The 20363-nt window shown below is 34.9% G+C and overlaps 3 protein-coding genes across 10 annotated transcripts; 1 reads left to right on the forward strand and 2 right to left on the reverse strand.

Moving 5' to 3' along the window:
- On the forward strand, positions 841-1500 carry LOC109331217 (ferredoxin-thioredoxin reductase, variable chain-like). Its single transcript, XM_019565590.1, has one exon. The coding sequence runs from the start codon at positions 898-900 to the stop codon at positions 1396-1398; it is 501 nt and encodes a 166-aa protein (XP_019421135.1). The 5' UTR covers positions 841-897; the 3' UTR covers positions 1399-1500.
- Positions 6177-8252, reverse strand: LOC109330865. Its single transcript, XM_019565135.1, has one exon. It carries the CDS (start codon positions 8250-8252, stop codon positions 6177-6179), a length of 2076 nt encoding a protein of 691 aa, XP_019420680.1.
- On the reverse strand, positions 9520-18648 carry LOC109331212. Of its 8 annotated transcripts, XM_019565574.1 has the most exons (12): positions 17980-18645; positions 16720-16977; positions 15742-15984; positions 15305-15451; positions 13696-15083; positions 12406-12479; positions 11932-12013; positions 11733-11858; positions 11028-11134; positions 10400-10557; positions 9859-10142; positions 9520-9828 (listed from the first exon to the last, which is right to left on the reverse strand). In XM_019565574.1, the coding sequence occupies exons 1-11, from the start codon at positions 18418-18420 to the stop codon at positions 9900-9902; spliced, it is 3267 nt and encodes a 1088-aa protein (XP_019421119.1). In that variant the 5' UTR covers positions 18421-18645; the 3' UTR covers positions 9520-9828; positions 9859-9899. The 8 variants fall into 8 exon arrangements, with proteins under 8 accessions (XP_019421119.1, XP_019421120.1, XP_019421118.1 ...); XM_019565575.1 differs by having other exon boundaries at positions 9520-10142; positions 11034-11134; positions 17980-18646; XM_019565573.1 differs by having other exon boundaries at positions 9520-10142.

Here is a 20363-nt window from a genome sequence, read left to right on the forward strand (position 1 = left end):
TATTGTGTATTACTAAGGGTATCCCTTCACTTTTGGTCATGCTGATGGTCTAGTGAGCTTTACACTACTAAACCAACACTTGTTGGTATGATAGATTTGTTTTGAAGTTGATATTCTACCTGTTATCACTTGTTAGCGAAAGTTTGGGGCTTGAGAAGGCAAATATGTAATGGAAGATATTTAGTAAGAGGGGTGTACTAATTTAGTTTTACTAATGTCTTTCAAAATAAAACTGGTGTTGTTGTTTATTATTACCCGTAAGTTGAGTTGTTGATTAATAATTTATTGTTGTTTTTCTTCTTTGCAAATCTTAATTGTTTATTATTAAGACTAACAAATTACATGTGCATTAGTATATGGTGATATTTTTGGCGTTATGATTAAAAACACAATTTTATTGTCTATTCATATGGTTAAGGACACATGTTATTCATGTATTCCTATTGTTATGATCAGTTTTCAATTAAACCGTACTGATCATACTGACCGGTTTTTATTTAAAATTAATTTTTTAATAAAAATAAAAAAAATATTGATTTTTTATTAATTTTTAACATTGTTAATATATTATATATGTATATCTAATTTCGCCGATATGCAATTTAATTAATAAACTAATGGTTGAACCACTATATTAGTACCATAAGTGATTTAATGACTGATACACTATTAATAACACTGATTAAAAGTGTAGATAAAAGATAAGGAGAAAAATGAAAAACAAATAGGTATTTGCGAAAAAATTAGATGGATAGATAGGTGTAGATGTGTTGGAGAATGGGACACGTGTGGTGTGGTGTGTGTGTAAAAATTAGGAATATTTGGTGAATGGGTGGATTAAGAATGAGAAATAGATTGGGTGTAAGGCGTGAGGTGTGAGAGATAATCAATCAAAGCATGAGTCTGAGTATGAGTATGAGCAGCTGTATTAGTGACCTAAGGTTAAGGGTGGGTGGTGTGAGGTCATTCTCCCCAAACTGCACCACTGGATGGATCATGATGTCTCATATGCCTATGCCTATTTCTCTTCCTACTCCTATTCATCTCAACAATAAGACTTCTTCAATCATCCCTAATCGAACTAGTACTAGTATTATTAGGTGTGAGGTTGCTGCTGCTGAAGTGTCCACGTCATCACCAGACGACCAAGAACAAGAAGAATCTAAGATTGGAGCGCGTGTTAAGGTGAAGGTGCCTCTCAAGGTATACCACATCCCTAAAGTTGCAGAGTTTGATCTTACAGGTCTGGAAGGTGAGATCAAACAGTACGTTGCTCTCTGGAAGGGTAAGAGAATCTCTGCCAATTTTCCTTACAAGGTTCAATTTCTCACCGACATCCAAGGTCGCCCTGTTAAGTTCTTTGCCCATCTCAAGGAAGATGAATTTCACTATCTTTAATTTTTCTTTTCTTTTATCACTTTCACTCAATTGATACCACTCTCTCCTCTTATTATTATCTTTTGCTTTATTATATGATATCACCTTCACTTTTCTTATTCATTTTTTATTCCCATGCTTGTCTTCTGCTTAGATTAGATTAGATTAATGAGCCATGCTCTCCTATCAGCGTTTCAGTTAATAACTAGTTTAGAGTTTCATACAAGAGTATATAATTTTTGGATTTTAGAATCTTAAAACTGCATGGGTAGTTTTGTCACCCATCTAAGCTTTAACACTTGAAAGTGAGGTAAAAAAATACCATTTCCCCTGATTTAGGTTTATTAGAGGATACATAAGATGCATCTGTTACATTTTTTATGCATAGTTCATGAGATATCATTAAAATGAGAAGATATGACCATGCTTCACTATTCTGATGACCTTGTGATGGGATTGAGGAGTCCAAGCAATGAGAGATCTACATCTTGACCCAAAACTTTAAGGCATTAGGTTTATGAGTCCATTTATGCTCTTTAAGTCATCTACTTATACACAATGTAGGACTTCTTTGTAGCACTAACTCACACTTGGAATACCTCTCACCTTGACAAATTCTCATTTCAAATTAAGATGGGATTAGTACATTTGAAAAGCATGTGTCATGTATACTTATTTAGGCATCATTGGTATTACTCTTCAATTTGCATTTTCTCCATTTAGGGTGAACTCGGCGCAACGGTACCATGAGTTCAAATCCTTGAAACAATCTCTCCACTTACGCAGTGCGTATATCTACGCTCTCCATTCCACTAAATAGGAACCTCGTGCATTGGACTACCTTTTTTTTGTTGCATTTTCTCTAGCTCCACAAACCAACCATTTGTCTTATCTTGTAATTCAATCTGAGTAAAGGATGTTTTTTCCCATTGTTATTATGCACCGGACAGTAGTTCATTGCACTGCATTATCTTTGGTCTGCTTCTTTGTGACTTTTTCCTAACGGTCTCCACCTTATTTTCCTATTAGTATCACTTTCTCTTTCTCCAAAGCCACAGTTCCTTGGCATTTTCATAACTTTCAGATTCATAAAAATTAAAAAAAAATTAAATGAAAAGCCTGGTTCTGAAACTATAATTTAGAACAACAACAGCAGAAACAAAAATGAAAAGATTATCATATATGTAAACTGTACTGTATTGGGCATGTGATATGAAACTTGCAAAGTTGAGTTCCAGAATTGGTCCACCTCCGAGAATTACAAGATCTGCATCATATATTAACTCTAAATTGTAGTGGTGAATTTGAAATTTGTTTTCCAAGTGATTATTGATTACCTTTTACAACACCAAAAAGTCTTAAGCTGAATATCATTAAACTTATTGTGTATCTAAAAGTGACTCCAAACAATGCATAGCCAATGAAATTGATTGCCAAAGGAAGAAGCATTTGTGTAGGGTTGTTGACATTAATGGAACATATAGGGAGCTTTGACAAGGTTCCAATAAGGGCAGGAATTGATGCTGGTTTCATCTACTCCACCAGTCTCTTCTTTCTCTTCGTCTTGATCACTTAGAAATTGAATGTAGTTAAGCTTTGGATGTAGCCAAGCTTTGGAGGCAGATCCATTGACCACATTTATAGAGTAGTGAATTTTAATGCATGTTTTTAAGACAAGTGTAACTCTACTGTAACGTTTTCTTGATTCTTTCCCCTTTCCTCCTCTGCCAATCATTTATGAACGTTATTTCTTGGTCTGTATTGCCATTGATGAGGCTCATAAGAAGCCTAATTTCTCTACCCGAGGGTGTGAAAAATCATTAGAGTTCTAATTTCTCTAGCTGCAATTCATTGTCTTGAAAACTCTTCTAAATGATGAATTGAAAGAAAAGTCTAGATGAATCATCCTGAAGATTTTGTAGTTCCTGGCCAACATTTGGTGCGTTAGTTAGATAAATCCCTAAATGATCTTCAACGAGCTCCCAAGTAAGGTCTTTACTCATTTCCATGATGGGGATGGATGTCGGAGCTGTGGAAACTTCCTCCTTGTCCATATCCTTCACCTCAATGGTCTCGTTTGAATGGTCCATTGAAACAACAAGGAATTTTGGGCCAATACCCTCATGCCTCTGTCGTTAGTTCTACGCCTCTTGCCCCAACAAACATTGTAAGGTAATCTCTCATCTTACAAGGTTTGGAAATTGATTGTTGATGGAAGAGGTATCTTCCCAAGTGGCTTCTTCCTGAGGCTTCCCTTGCCATTGCACCAACACTTGTGAAATCTCGGAACTCGCTCGATTACTTGTACGCGAATCCAAAATCTTAGAGGGTTGATAGATTTCTGCAGTGCCTTGAAATTCTGTTAGCAGATCTGGCTCTACTTGATGGTATGCTATTGCCTTTTTCAAGTGAGAGACATGAAAAACTAGTGAATATGTGACTGTTCTGGAAGCTATAATTTAAAGCCTACAATTCCAACTTATTTTAAAACCAAGTAGGGTCCATAGTATCTCGCATATAGCTTATGATGCAGCTTGGTAGGTAAAGAATTTTGTCTATGCGACCCGATCTTAAGATAGACCCAATCCCCAATCTGAATTGAAGATGTCTTTCTGTGCAAGTTTGCATAATGTGTCATTTGGTTCTACATCCTCTGCAAAAGAAACTTGAGTTGCTTCAAAGCTTCATCTCTATTAATTAAATCTTGGGCCACCGCTTCAACCAAAACTTTTCCCGGTACAAATCTAGATAGGGAAGGGAAAGGCCTTTCCTATACTACCTTAAAGGGAGTGTAGTGAGCTGCACTTTGGAATGTAGTGTTGTACCAATACTCCACCCAAGGAATGCATTCTGCCCAAGCTTTGGGCTGTTCTGAACAGAATCACCTTAAATAAGTCTCCAAAGTTCTATTGAGAACCTTGGTCTGCCCATCCGATTCCAGGTGATATGCCATGCTCATTTTTAATGTAGTGCCCTATAACCTGAAAAGCTCCTACCAGAAATTATTCATGAAAGTAGGATCTCTATCACTGACAATAGAAATGAGGACTCCATGAAGCCGAATGACTTCCTTAACAAACACTTTCACAATGGATCTAGCGGAATAGAGGTGTTTGATTAGGATAAAATGACCATATTTGCTTAGCCTATCCACCACAACTAACACCGCATCAAAACAGATTAGTTTATATTCAATTTTCAGCATAGATTATAATCTCACAGTTTATAGTCTCATAGATTATAAAATGAAACAAAAAACATAATCCATACCAAACACACGCTTAGTCTTCTATTACATCTGTGACTCTTATAATTTTATAAACCTGCAAAATTTTGCATTAAAGTGAAAAAACCATAAAATTAATTCATCTCTCTTAGTTTGTCATCTAGACTTAGAATAGACAATAAGAACTTACTTGTTGTATAGTTAAATATCATGTCTATGTTAGAATTACTCGATCCTATTTAGGAAAAAACTCTAGGTCTTCTTGAACTGATTTTTTGTTAAGTCACATTTTTTGAAAAACATTTATGAAGGATTCTTTTTGCACATATGATATCATATAAAGTATTTAGCTTTGTGAATCGGAAAATGAAGTTCCAGAAGAAAATTATGAATCCAACATGACTTAGAGACAACGTTGGCAACCCATCCATACTCAGCTTTGGTACTATATCGAGACATAATGGGTTGTTGTTTTGAGGACCATGGGATCAGATTATCACTGATAAAAACATAGTAACGAGATATAGAGCATCTAGTTTCAAGACATGCACCCCAATCAACATCAATATATGAAGTAAGACCATAAATTGAGGATGTGCACAAAATGTAAGCCAAAACACAGTGTGGCTAGCATGTAAAGCAAAAAGCATTTGAGAGCATTCATGTGCTTTATTTTTGGATCATGCATATGTAGGCATACATGTTGTACACCATATGAGATATTTGGTCTTGTAAATGTAAGATATTGCAAAGCGCCTACTAGACTCCAATGAGTCGGGTCCTCATATGGTGAACATGAGGATACACCTAGTTTTTCTTTGGTGTCTACATGTGTCATTGTAGGCTCGAAAGATCTCATGCCACTTCGATCAATGATTTCCTCAACATATTTTATTTGACAAAGAAAGAGGCCACCAGCATGTCTGGTTACTACAATGCCCAAAAATATCTAAGAGGATCCAAATCCTTCATAGCAAATTTTAAAGCAAGTAGTAACATGATGGGCTTACGATGATCATAGATGATGTGATGAGGATGATATCATCCATATATAAGATAATGTATGACATGTCATTACCCTTACGGTAGATAAATAAGGAATGATCATATTTGCTCTGATGAAAGCTTATGGTGGAGACATGGTTAACAAATTGTTGATACCATACACGAACCGTCTGTTTGAGACCATCAAGAGATTTTTTTAGAAGATACACATAGTCTAGATGAACGGGATCTCGGAAACCCATAGGCTAATGTATATAAACAGTCTCACGGAGTTGACCATGCAAAAAAGCATTCTAGAAATCCAATTGATGAATGGGCCATGATTTGGATAGAGCAATATTGAAAAAAGTTCAAAAAGTTGTTGGTTTCATCATAATCAACTTCAGGTCTTTGATACATGCCATCACCAACAAGACGAACCTTATAACGCTCAAAATAATAGTTAGACTTCTTCTTATAACGAAAAATCTACATAGAACAAATAATATTAATATCACAAGGTCAGTGTACTAAATCTCACGTCTTATTTTTAATAAGAGCATCATATTCCTCTTACATAGTGTATTTTTCAATTTGGCTCAAACAAGGCTAGTCTTGGGTTTTTAGTCAAATTATGGAATGTAGTAGGTGCATTTGTTAGGCCAAAGGGCATCAACAAATACTCAAAGTGCCCACTATGTGTTCTAAAAGCTGTCTTATGAACATCATTGGAACTCATCCTCACTTGATGGTAGTCGGCTCTCATATCGATCTTAGAAAAGATACTAAAGCCATGTAGCTCATCCATAAGGTCATCAACTAAGGGAATAAGAAACTTGTCCTTGATGGTGTCCTTGTTTAGCTCCCTGTAATCAACACAGAGTCTCCAAGTGCCATCTTTTTTCCCCGCCAAAACAACTGGACTCGCATAAGGGCTATTGCTTGTTTGGATTACTCCCGAGCTTAGCATATCATGGACCAGTTTGTCAATAACATCCTTCTGTTCCTTAGCATACCTATATGGTCTTTTGTTTACAGGATCCATATTATGCATTAATGGGATCCTATGATCATGCTCTGCTCTGGTTGCTGGCAATTGAGTAGGATTGGCAAAAACATCAGCATATGCTTGTAGTATGCACTCAATTGTTGGAGGAATCTGACTAGAATCCGCATGAGTTGTTAAAGTATGCAAGAGACCCCCTTTTGCATTACCTACCTGAATCATTGAAAGATGGACCCCCATGAGCATAGCCTTCTCCAATTGTTGAGCCTTAACAGATTTGCATTCAAACTGTGTGGCACCCCTAAGCACATGTCTTCTTCCTTGTAGGCAAAACTCCATGGTCAACTTGTTGAAATTCCATGTAATGTCCCCCAAGGTGATTAGCCACTCAATGCCTAATACAACATCACAACACCCCAATGGAAGCAACATCACATATGAGGTGAAGGTACTTTGTTGGAGAGTCCAACTAAAATTCCTCACTACTGAAGAAATTGGTACTTTTGTCCCATCTGCCACAGGGACCAAAATAGGTTGCAACTCCTCAATTCTGCACCCAATTCTTTCAGCTACTTGTCTATCAAGAAAGTTGCGAGTGCTGCCACTATCAATCTGAATGTGCAAGGGCTTTTTATTGTACCTACCCGTGACCCGCATAGTTCTGAAATTGGCCACCCTAGTTAAAGCATTAACAGAAATGTGTGGCTCTTCACTTGATTTTATGACTGCTTTTTGCCCACCACCAAGCTCAACCTCCTCATCCTCCAACTCATCCACCTCTAACAAATGAACCTGTAGTTTCTTGTGAGTCAAGCTATGTTCTGGCGTATATGTTTCATCACAAAAGTAACAGAGTCCCTTTGCCCTCCTATCATTCATATATGCTGGTGTCAAGCTTCTGCTAAATCTTGTCTTTTCTTTCAATCCTTCCGAATCAGTAGTCAAAGCAGGTTTGGAACTAATTAAGGGTCTTCCCCCCGTATTGCTATAAGAAGGATTCTTGACTCTCCTCTGATTCTGAATGGTATGGCTAGCAACTTCATAAAGCTTAGCCAAGGTAAATGCCTTCCTTACAGTTTGGGGTTGAAACATTCGTACCATCATCTGTACATCGTTCTTCAAACCACTCAGAAAACAACTCAAAATGTAATCTTCAAAACGATCCAGCCTTGTAATGACAACATCAAATTCTTTGTGATACTCAACAATGGTGCCCTTCTGCCTAAGTTTCATCAACTCCGCTATAGGGTCATCATAAACCTCCCCAAATCTTTCAATTAGTGTCTTCACATACTCTCCCCAGGTAGGTAGTGAGTTCACCCACATCGACCTCACATAGGCGTGATGCCACTTCAAGGCTTTACCCTCAAAATGCATAATTGCAAGTTTGACCTTAAATTCCTCTTGAGTGTTGTCCACCATAAAATACGTTTCACATTGGTATAACCACTCCTTCACATTAGTTCCATCGAACCTAGGAAATTCTATCCTAGATAATTGTGTGTGACACGCATACGAGTAGGGGTTAGTACGCTCACCCTGATTGCGATGGTGGTGATCTCCACTTCCCATGCCTGATTTATTCGGCAATGATGATCCTTCTGATGCCATATTTTGCCTGAACACCTCTTCCACTGACTGCTTAACAGATTCCACCATGGATTTCTGCATTGAGCTCATCAATTCAACTAGACGCAGTTCTAGTTTATCTGAAAGGCACGTTTCCAAACGTTCTTCAATTTATCTTGCAACAGCTTGCATACACGTGGACTCTGCCATCCCAGCCCAAAAAAAAAGCTCTAGATACCAATTGTTATGATTGTTTTATAGAATTCAAGGAATCACACAAGAAACGATGAATTCAATGGAATAAGCGTAAGAATTCCTATAATTGAGAAAGAAATTCGAACTTTCTTATTAGAATCAATCAAGAATTACAAGAATTTCGGTTTGAAGAGAGAAGAAGAAGTTTTGTAACTTTCTAAAAATGGAAAATCTGTTATTAACTACCATTTGAAAAGTTTCTATTTATAGTCTAACTTCCTAACTAACTTTACAGAATCACCCTTATTACTTTTCCTTAATTGTGTGCGGAAACAATCGTCAGTATAGTTCCTACACTGTAAAATGTGTGACCTAATAAGATGAAAATATTTTTGGAACAATTTGCATGTAGTACCCTTAAAATAAAAATAATACATATGAGTAAATATACTGGTGGTGTAAAATACTCTGATTTATGGTTTCATTTTATACATAAAGTATCACCTGTGGATCAAAAACTGTTAAAAAGAACTATCATTAAAGACGTTTTCTCTTGTTCGAGGAGCACCTCATCCATAGATACAGAATTAAATTGAGTAGCAGAAGCCTAAAGAACCAAAAATTGTCCAGGGCTTGCCAAATACAGCTACAAAATCAAAGCAATTATCACTAACCTAGTAGCAAAGGGTTTGGGTAATTTGCATGAGACTATAAGGTCAAACCTCATTACGACCATTGTACCCAAAAAATGTAGACATTGAATCAATTTCACACAATAACTTCCCATAAATTGAATCGATGGCACATAACTTGGGCCTATTCACAACTAGGTTAAAAACGTGCATGTTACCATTAATTGATGCACTTATTGTTAATGATGCTTAAATTGAAAGAGTAAGAATTGCAGATTTGATTGGACATCAGAGAAGAACTACAAGAAAAGAAGATAATTTACTTTTTGCTTGAGCTTCATTTGTTTACCTCAATGTCTGCTAACATGTAGCATTTTCAATTAATATATACAATGAGCATTTCCTTCCAATAGCTTAGGCTCAAAAGCATAAAAGAACAGTACCTTAAACTTGCAAACAAAATATAAGATTTTGAGAACTGTTGTTCAAGGATAAACATAACAAAAGTAGCAAATAAGATTCCAAAATTCAAAATCCAAAACCTTCATGAGCTAACAAATGGAAGAGATTTCATTTCATCGCCATGCTCGATTCAGAAATTCTACAAAACTTTCAAGAGTACAGAAATCATGGGATCTATTAACACTTCTGTGAAAAAAATTCTTATGCTTTTTTATCAGGGAAGAGGGTGGGAGAGGACTAAGGGAAGGAGCAAGACGAAAAGTTAACAATGCTGTACAATTAATTCTATGCATTTTGAAAGAAAGCACAGTGCTTGGATAGAAATCAAAGAATAAAAGGAAGGAAGCTATCACAAACTCAACAGACCGAGCAAGCAAACTAATGGAAAAAAAGAAGAAAACCAAAATAAAAATGAATGAAATAAGAATGAACAGAGAGCAAAAAATATTTACGATATACATCTTATTACCAAAGGGGACACCGGTTTTTCTGCATGGATTGCCTTCATCAATGACACAAACTTCAAAAGGTTATCCTTCGAGTACCACTGAATTTTCAATTTGATAGAGCCAGGAGTTGTGTTACCATGATTGACAGGTTCAAGGTTTGTTCCGGTTGACGGGTGGAATTCTGCCATCAGATTTCTGATAGTTAATGTCACACAGAAGCTGTTATCGCCAACCTCAGTGACCTGGATAGAGTAACATCAAACAATATGCGAACCAATGAATGCTTTATCAAAATAAGGAAAAAAGGAGGAGGAAGAAGAAGAACGTCAAGAATCAAAATTGCAGAGCTGAGGTTTTGGGACTGGGGTATTAGAACCGTTATTCATGTGAGAACACTTATTTTTCATGTCTTCCATGTTAGTTTTTCTTCTCTTAGAAATGGCCTACATTATGATGTTTATAGGATGAGGATTGAGCTTGGGGTGAGGGACTTACTTACCATCTTGGTAATGTCAGCAATGGAGCAACATGAATCAACTCTGAGATATGGAGAAACAGACGCATCTTTTGAAAATGAGTACAGCTGCTTAACATCCTCAATGCATAAAAGCACATGCCCGCCAATCACAAACAGCGATCTCGAGAACCACGGTTGATCTGTCAGTTGAAAACTAAGGATAACTGTTATGTCTGTAAACTAATAATTAATAAAAGAACACAAATTCGTTGTAAGTTTCAAATTAAGACATTTTAAATATTTTCAATCCTAGGAAAGTTTACAATCAAGATGACTAGTCTCTGCAACGTTCCAGTAGTACTACTAATAATAAAGGTAAGTTTGATGGAAACTGGTGCCATAAACTGGATCCACAGAATGAAGTGATTCAACGAGTAACATAATACTGTTCCTACTATCTAACAAAACAATGTGCTCCAACAATAGCTTTGTGGGACCTAGTTTTAAAAGATTTTATAAAATACCAATTTTCAGCAAACATAGCAGTAAACTAGTGAGTTAATCTTGAATTATAACAGCTAATTGTAACATAGCCCAAAACATAAATAGCCGTAAACTAATAAGAATATAAAGAAAAAGGTGCAGATAAAATGACTAGAGTGAAGCATACCACTACCATCGTTATAACAGACAAGCACCATTGCATACTGATATATGCTCACATTTGAACCACCACATATTTGGTTGTCAAACAGCTCAACCTGGACCTGCTCCAAACTGCCATTTAAATTTCCAAAACACCAGTCTATTACAGCAAGAAGAATTATTAAAAAGAAATGAAATGCATTCATAACTAGAGAAATTGATAATATCATAGTCAAGTATTCAACAAATATTTGCATATAGGCATACACTTTTCAAGTCAGTCCTAACACTTCCAAATGTTTTCAAAGCAGTCTCTACTGCGAATTTCTACTAGACATTTTAATGGGAAAAAGAGCATCTTAAGGAGCATATGCTGATCAAATGAAAACCTACAAAGGAGTAACGGAAACCTACAAGAGCACATACTACAATGAAAGAATACATACAAGACATTTCACCCAAAAATAAACCTCTAAAGAAGCACAAACTGGAGTTTCTTAGATTAGCCAATTGACACTGTTATAATGTCATTTTAACGAAAGTTGAGGGTAGGAATTATTTTGGAAATGTTGTAAATATAAGGACAGATTTGAAAAGAAAAAAAACATGGACTAAAATTGTAAGCGTATAACCTCTACGGGACCAATACTTTAATTTAAACAAAATAGAAAACGTAGAAACACTGCCATCCAAGTTAAAATTCACAAGTTTAAGGCTAGAGGTAAATCACCTTCTTATAGACAATCTACCATCTCCACCACATGAATCAAACATGAGTATAGTACATAGTAACTCTCTTGATTTCTCAAGGCTTTTAGTTACAAAAAGGTATGCTTCGCCACTCTCAAAATTCACCCTGACAGGCCAAAAGAATGATATTTAGAAAGTTACCACTGCTTTAGTTCACGCAAGCATGCAAGTTCACTAACCTTAACACCTGAAGTCCCATTCCGACAAGCACCTCACTAACTTCTTCCAACTTGTGGCAATTCAATAAACTCAAGAGATTTCCTGGATGGCATATTCAAGGGGGGCTTTTAATAGCTACAAAAGCAACATCAATGGAGGTATCATTCTAGATCTATTGTGTTGAATTATGAGGGAAGGTTAAAATTTGCTGTAGATTTTTTAAGCTGCAGTGATGGATGAAAAAATGGAAAGTCAGCAATCAGCATGTATAAATGCCACAGTCGCAGTTAGAGGAAGTGAAAATTGGGCATCCTAAATCATGTTTGCCTCCAGCTAACTACTTACTGTCTCAAATGAATCTAGACATGGTTTCATATTTTTACTGAAATTAAAATTCTAAGTATTGACAAAATGATCCAAGAGAATGAACTAAAAAACAAAAGAAACAATTAAGTTCCTTGTGCCAACAAGGAAGAAAGGCCATATAGCCTAACCTGACCCATCAGAAGCAACACTGATTAGTAGCACATAGAGCTTCTTGTTGCTGCTCAGCAATACTGCAACTTCTCTAAATTGGAGGAAAAAAGAAATTACATAAGCCATCTCAGGAATGTGCGAAACATTTAGAGTGCAAACTATAATTGGTGCAGAATAACCTGGACATGAATACTTCAAGTAATAATAATTTATCAGAAAGGTGTTCCTTTCAGAAATATCATATCATCTATATGCTGATTACCAGTATGGATCTGTAACTGAACTCCAGGGGGAGGAGGAAGCATAAGATGAAGAGAGACAAGGAAAGAAGTATAGAATCTTGTAGTGCTGAAATTAATTATATTGTTATCATTACAATTTTCTTTACTATAAAATTCATCAATAATGACATGTTTTAGAATTTTTTATGCATTTTTCTACAAGACCTTGTTTAGTAATAAAAACTAACAGAAACTTAAGCAAATTTGACAGTATTCAATGAAAAAGATAAATTAAGTTCTTGATGATTCAATTCCAAATTATGATTAGTTTCATACGATTACAATTATTAAAGAATGATACTTATGTACAATAATTCTTGCCCCTTCCTTCCAAACCAAAATAGAATCAGAAAGCATCATTATTTTTGAAAGCACCAAAAGGTAAGTCTATCAAGAATTATAGAAGATGGTTTGCGAATAATCTTTTTAAAATAGCAATCTTTTTCGGAATTTTCTTGCTTTCAACCTTTACACATTATGCAAAAGCAAAATGTTGGGGTAGAAAAGAAGGGGGATCACTGCTTAAAGAATTGAGGGAAAGAAGGACATTTTGATAAATCAAGACATATTTGAAACTCTGTTCAGACACTGTTGAATATAATTTACAGGAAAGTATAGGAAGGTACATACCACAGTTGGTATCATGGAAAAACTGATCCATATATAAGAAAGATTAGAAGAGAAAATAGTAACTATGTATAAACAATGTACATGCAAAGTTAAACATTTTAAGAGTAAGCAACCAAATAATCTCAGAATTCACTGAAATAGCCAACTGAACATGTCCTAATTTCATTTTGCAGAAGAAATGCTCACCATGGAAAAAGAACACCAAAAATGTAAAAGATAAAAGAAATGATTATGGACAATAATTGACATGTAGCCTCTAAAAAATGACTCGCTATAAAAATAAAAAAAGGTAATAGCATGTACTATCCCAGACAAACAAAACTATTTCAGATGAAGTTACTATTTATTTGATTTCTTCCATCAAAATTATTTAAATGCTAGTGAACTGATAATTACCTTTCTCTATAGATCATTTCCCTCTGAAGGACACAATTACAGCGTATGCAATGACTACAGATTTCACTGGCTTCAAAATCAGCAATATACATATTAAAATAAGTAACGATAAAATCATCATTCTCTTGGGTTGAACGGTTCCCCCCAGAAAATTCATCAACATCCAATTCTCTCTTGGAATTTACAGAAATCTCTCCTTGACTAATCTGCTCATGTTCATGATCATATGAATTACAGTTTGGATTCTCTTCTAAGATTGAAATTACTCTCTTCTTGGCTTTTCTTTTTATTTTTCTTTTCTTCGACAAGTCAGCATCTTGGTTAACAAATAATGCTCTCTCACCATTGTCAGCACCAGCAGCAACATCAAATGAACCATGCCGAGAAGTTTGGTCAGTGGTTGAACTAAATAAACAAAAGCTATTTTCTATTGCATGAAGAACTCCTTGGCTTGGGTTATTAAACTTGTCCTTGAGGTGATTTTGAGATATATGACCATTAACACTCCCATCTGCATAATTTTTGCATGGAAAATTATCAACTTCAGGCACTGATGACTCAAACTCAGTGTAATCAACTTTACTACAGCTGGTGTTACTATCAGAAGATGCCATCGAAAATGAATCTGCAGACAGCTGCAAAACTTCCTCCACTAAGTGTTGCCGACGATGAAAGAGGTCTTCTTGAAAATGAGGAGGAGATGTGGGACATGCAGATGATGACTGAGATCCAGATATAACACGAATTGCGGTCAATGGTGATGTATCCAAATTTTCAGCCATTCTATGTTCTCCATGGATGGCATTGGTGTCAGCATGATAACTATTAAATTGTGAGAGTGAACAAGTAATTCCCTCAAGTGACAAAGGTTTAAGCTGCTCAACATCTGCTCTTCCAGAGTCAGAATGAGAGGGGCCACCAGCATTACCAAACAAAACTCTATGGTCAAAGTTCTGCTGTCTATGAAAACTAGCAGACATATCTACAAAAGAACTATCCGATTCTAAAATATTCATGCTAGTCTCATCTCCAGAAGCTAGAACAGAATCTGAAGCATATCTTGAGACTTCACCATGTTGCTCCTGATTTATCTTGTTTCTGATGTAATTTTCTTTCAGATGATACAATGCAGCTCCATCTTCTTCGTTAGTTTCCACCGATTTATCAGAAGTGATATCCATCCATTCTTTAAATTCCCGCAACCAAAGAATAGAACGCTCTTTCTTCATTTGTTCAACTTTATTTATCAAATTCTCTACTTCAGCTTCCTCATTAGATAAATCATGCTCCCCTCTGTTTTGAATTTCATTTGCACATGACACAGGCTTCTCATCAGAGCATATGCTAGTGATCTCTTCTTCACTCTCAATACAGGCAAGACGAGGTCTCTGCTCGAGAAAACAATATTAATACAAAGTTTATCCACATGTCGATCAAAATAAAAGTATGAGATTTTTCAACAATGTTATAGGTAAATGTCCAGATGAAGTTGGCCTTATGAAGTTCACTTTTCAGAAATGAAAACAATTAGCAACATAGCCAAGGTGAAAATAGATAATTTATTGTTTTTCATTTATATAATACACATCCAATTTCACTAATTACATACCCTTCTATCATTGCTCCCTTCCATTATAGCCTCATCCTTTGCAGGCACATAAATCCCAAAACTGGTGGGTTGCTTTTTCATACTGGCAATAATTATTTGTCTCTTCCAAAAATCTATAGTGCTAATTTCCTTCGCGTCTAACTTCAACTGATTAGAACCATAAAGAACAGATGTGTTTATCAAAGAGGAAACAATAAAATCCAAACATAAACAAGAATATTACACATAAAATGACGATAACTTGAGAAATTACATGATATCTGAAAATGAAATTGAGGGATGGTGGAATCTAAAATACCAAACGAGGCTGTAAATACTACAGAAATTAGATGATATCTGAAAATGAAATTGAAGCAAGCAAACACATGGACAATCACACCCTCATTTGAGAACATACTACAGAATAGATACATGGGATGCAGACAATTTGAACTTGCCTTTTCTGGGTAGGAAAAGAAGCTGAACACTTGTGCTCTATACCATCGAGCACAGCACAAAGGATTTCCTTCCAACCACAAGGTTTGGAGATTTGTAAGGCTTGCAAGGAACTCTAGCTCTGAAAAATTGGAAATAATATTGTAGGAAACATCAAGTCCTTCTAGTGACTTCAAGTTCTCAATCCCACGCAAAGTAGATAGAGCATTGTTCCTCAAAACTAGTTTAACAATATGATAGGAAACCTGCATGATACAACAAAAGTGGTATATGGGTCCAGAGCTAATTCTTAAATGTAAGACATGCAATTAAGACAAAAAATATTAATAGCTTTTCTACAGGTAATCTTCTTTCACAGCATTTTAGCAGTCTATGTAACTAGTTAGCACAAGTCACCACCAGATGACTTTTCAATGACATTGCATATCCAGTTCCAATAATTGGTAGTTTAGACAGTAAGAGGAGTCAGTTAGGGAGGATTAGTTAGATAAATAAATAGGATAAGTAAGGGTAAATGGACAATTCGGGGAATTGTACTCAAGGAGAAAGGGGAAAACCTTTGTGAAGGGGAAATCCTTGGGGAGATCACTCTCCTTGTTTTGATCATTTTCAGTGAAGTAATAATATCTCTTTCCTTTTCTCTATTTCCATGTGGGTTCCTAACAGGCCCCTCTAACAGATACACCCAAAGTTTCAAACCAAAGGTCTACTTAACAAATCACCAAGTTCTTTCTAACCAAAACTTCTACAATTTTGTAACCCAGCATTTGAAAAATCACATAAGAATCAGAAAAACAAAAGCAACCCAAAAAAGAAACTCTAGTTTTCCAATGATACTGATACAGTCAACTATGCATTCCACTTACGCTCCTTATACTAAACAAGATATGAACACGTAATACAAGATGCAAAAGACTTTCATCCCAGAAAAAACTATGGGGAGAGAACCTATTGATAGAATGAATACTTCAACCATGTACCTGGCTGAATGGTGCAAGTGTTCTGAGGTGATTGAAACCAAGATCCAAATGCTTCAATTTCATGCACTTATTCAGATTATCCACCTTTGCAAACTTGTTCCTGCTAAGGTCAAGCGTTTCAACAGCTGGAAGAAGCTGCAAAGACTCATCCATGAGAACTAACCCATTACACGCGCATGAGACAAATGACAACCGGTTCCATTGTGGAGAGTCCTTTATCTCTGTTATCCTGCTTGCAAACACATGCCGCAGAGCATCCTAAACACACAAAATCCCTACATTCAGTCCACTCCCTAATCACATAAACAGTCTGTTTAAGCTTAGGAAAAAAGATTCAAAAAATGATTTTAGTTGCATAAATCAGAGGCTTTTGTGTTAGGCTACAATTAGAAAATGTTTCGTTCATTCTCGCTTCATTTTTTGCAAAAGCTTTTTCTCAGAAGCCAAAAAATATAGCTTCTTATAAGAACTTAGTTTTAGTTTTTTCTTTTTCAATTTTCTGCTTTTTAGTAAAAGTTATATTCTTTAGCGACTTTTACCTTTCATATGCTATATATATATATATATATATATATATATATCAGCCTTGTGAACCTTTTATACATAAATAAAAAATGAACTTAAATGGGTGTGCTGTTTTCTCTCCCCTCTTTCTCTCACTCTCTTATTCTTGCTCCCTACAACTGGTGCAAACTGCAAACTATAAAGAGCTTCGGGTTGTTTAAGCTTAAAAAAATGTGATTCTAAAATATTCTGAAAGGTTATTTTAGTTTTTATACATCAAACACCATTTTGATTTTGACTTACCATCATAATAATGTTTTTCAATTCTCTATTTTTTTGCTAGAGCTTTATTTTAGAAGTCATGTATAAGGGTATAAGCTTAACTTAAGCTTCTTCTCCTTTCTTTCTTTTTTTCCAATTTCTGCTTCTAAGTAATAGTTCAACCAAACAGACATGTAAAAAAAAGCTTAAACAATGAACCTAAGGGGATGTTTGGAAGAGCTTATAGAAAGCTTATTTCTGCTTATGAGAATAGCTTATAAAAAGAAAGTTATGAAAATAACTAACTTTCTATAAGCTCTCTTTTTAGTTTATTACAAGTTTAGTTTCCAGAAAAACTCATGAAAATTAACTCATTTTAGCTTACTTAAAGTAAAAGAAAGAAACTCATTAATTAAGCACTTAATTGAGCTACTCATTCAAATAGCGCCGCAATTATTATCACCAAAAGAAGTAAATGACAACTGAAAAACTCACAGTAGAATTATGACAAACAATCTTCTCAAGAGTGTGCCTAAGCTCAAGTAACCCTCTCGCAGCGGAAGTAGACAAATCACATCCTCTAAGCTCCAACACTTTCAACCTCCCAAACGGTAAAAACGACAACGGCGTAGGGTCTCTGATCTGCGGCGGCAACACCGAAACGACTTTCAGTGACGTAAGAAGACGGAGTATCCTCCGGAGCTGCTCGAGAGCGCGGTGGTCGCCGAGGTCAGAAACATAAGCTCGGAGGTAATCGACCGGTGCTCCGGTGAGTAAACTCTCGAGCTCGTATAAAGCTTCGAGTCGAGATTGCATGTAGTGAAGTCCCGCCGGATTCAGCTTCAGAACCAATGCTCCGTCTATGAGAAGACCTGCTTGTTCGTCAACGAACTTGACGAGTTTATCGAGGTATCGATCTCCGGTTACGATCGCCATTGGAGAATTGAAGATTGATGGATGTGTGATTTGAACGATGAATTAAGCAACGATGTTCAGTGACTCCATGAGAATGAAGAAAAGAGTGTGAAGAAAGAAGAGAGAAATGGAGAAGAAGAAGAAGAGAATTTGAAAATGGAAATTATTGAGAGTAGAGAGAGAAGTTAGATAGAGAGAAGGGTGAAAAAGAAACGGCCATGATTACGGAAGAAACGTTAGAAAGATACGTTTTTAGTTTTTTATTTGTTTACAATTTTGGAATTAAAGGAGGAGGAAGAAAATGATTGAGTTGGGTTGGGTTTAGCGTTTAAAACAACTAATCTCCGTTTTTCTTTTGAGTAATTTCAACAACTAATACCTAAGCTATGCATGACAACCACGTTTTTTTAAGAGAAAAAGATAAACACTCATACAGTAAGATTTTCTTTTTACATTGTTATTATATTATTTATTATTTTCAATTTCAATTATTATTCATTCTTAATTAAAAGTAACTTAAATAGATAGTAGATGATGTATTGATTATGCATAAATCTTTACACCGTTATTTCTTAGATATTACTGTCTTTTTTAATAGATATGAGTATACAGTATTATGTTATGGTAAGATTTTTTTATGTAATTGATATGGATTTATCTATCTTTTTATTTTAATTATATTTCATTTAATTATTATTTTTATATCTTGTAACCACACTAAAATATTTTTATTAACGAGTGTTGGTTCAAATGATACATGTTTGATTCCCTTTAAACAAAGTCTTGAATTCGAATCTCACAGATGAAGAAATACTCACTGAGAGATTTAACTTCACGTACTTGTGGATATTTCTATATTTCCAGTTTGGATATAATTACTTCTAATACGATGATATCTATAGAAAACCAAAAAAACACCAAAATATTTTTTTGCCTACTCTGCTTTCAGTATTTTAACACCATGATCTTCATTTAGAATAGGTAAAGGTTTTCATATTTGTCTCTCATTTTTTACTTTTTACATTTATATAGTACAACAATGTAAAATTATTCTTCAAAAGTAACATAGAATGGCTGTTTTTATAATTCTTATTTACTTTTGGAGTACCACATTTAAATTGTTATCTCTTAAATTATAATAAACCATAAAAATATATTCGTGTAATAGTGTAAGAATCCGTTAAATCACAAATGACTAAAAGGTCAATGATTTAACTCCTGAAAACAACACTTATTGAAAGGAACAATCACACATCTCTAAAGGAATTAGTTCTTTATCCAGAATAATGGAGAAATATATTTAATAGTACAAAAAAAACTCATAAACCACAATTATTTTACTCATAGCCCTATCGTTTCTAGAAGAATGTTTTCCTACATTTATTTAAGCAGTGCGCAAAACGAAAATGTTCCATTCTTTGTCATGTTGAAGTTGGGATTTTGGATTGTGTGTGGTCGTTTTTCAAATATAATTCTAATATGAATTAATTTATTTTTATAAAACATTTTATGGTAATCTACATTTTAAATTCCAATTATATTTGATTGATCACATTATATTTTCTTTTAAAAGATACCCTTCTCCTCAGTTATTTATTTTGTACTATTAATGATATTATTTCATTTTATGAGTAAAAGATTAATTTATTTGGAATACATAATTGTCTATTCCGTTAAGCGTTGTTCTAAGTAATCAAATCATTAATTTTTTAATCTTTTTTTGAGGATCCAACTAGACTTTATACCATTTAACAAACTTAATACTCCTTTCTCTACCATTATTACTTATAAGTATATACATATGACATTTATCCCATTTAACTGCTTTGTTTTTTTATCTTAATGATAATGTACTGAATGAATATTAAATTGATCCTCTGTATATATTTTTTGAATAATAACCCTAGAAAAAACAAAACAACTTAAGACTAGAAGGAACTCACATCAATAATATCAATTTCGGT

Source organism: Lupinus angustifolius, chromosome LG17 (genome assembly GCF_001865875.1).
Source record: "Lupinus angustifolius cultivar Tanjil chromosome LG17, LupAngTanjil_v1.0, whole genome shotgun sequence".
Lineage (NCBI taxonomy): Eukaryota > Viridiplantae > Streptophyta > Magnoliopsida > Fabales > Fabaceae > Lupinus > Lupinus angustifolius.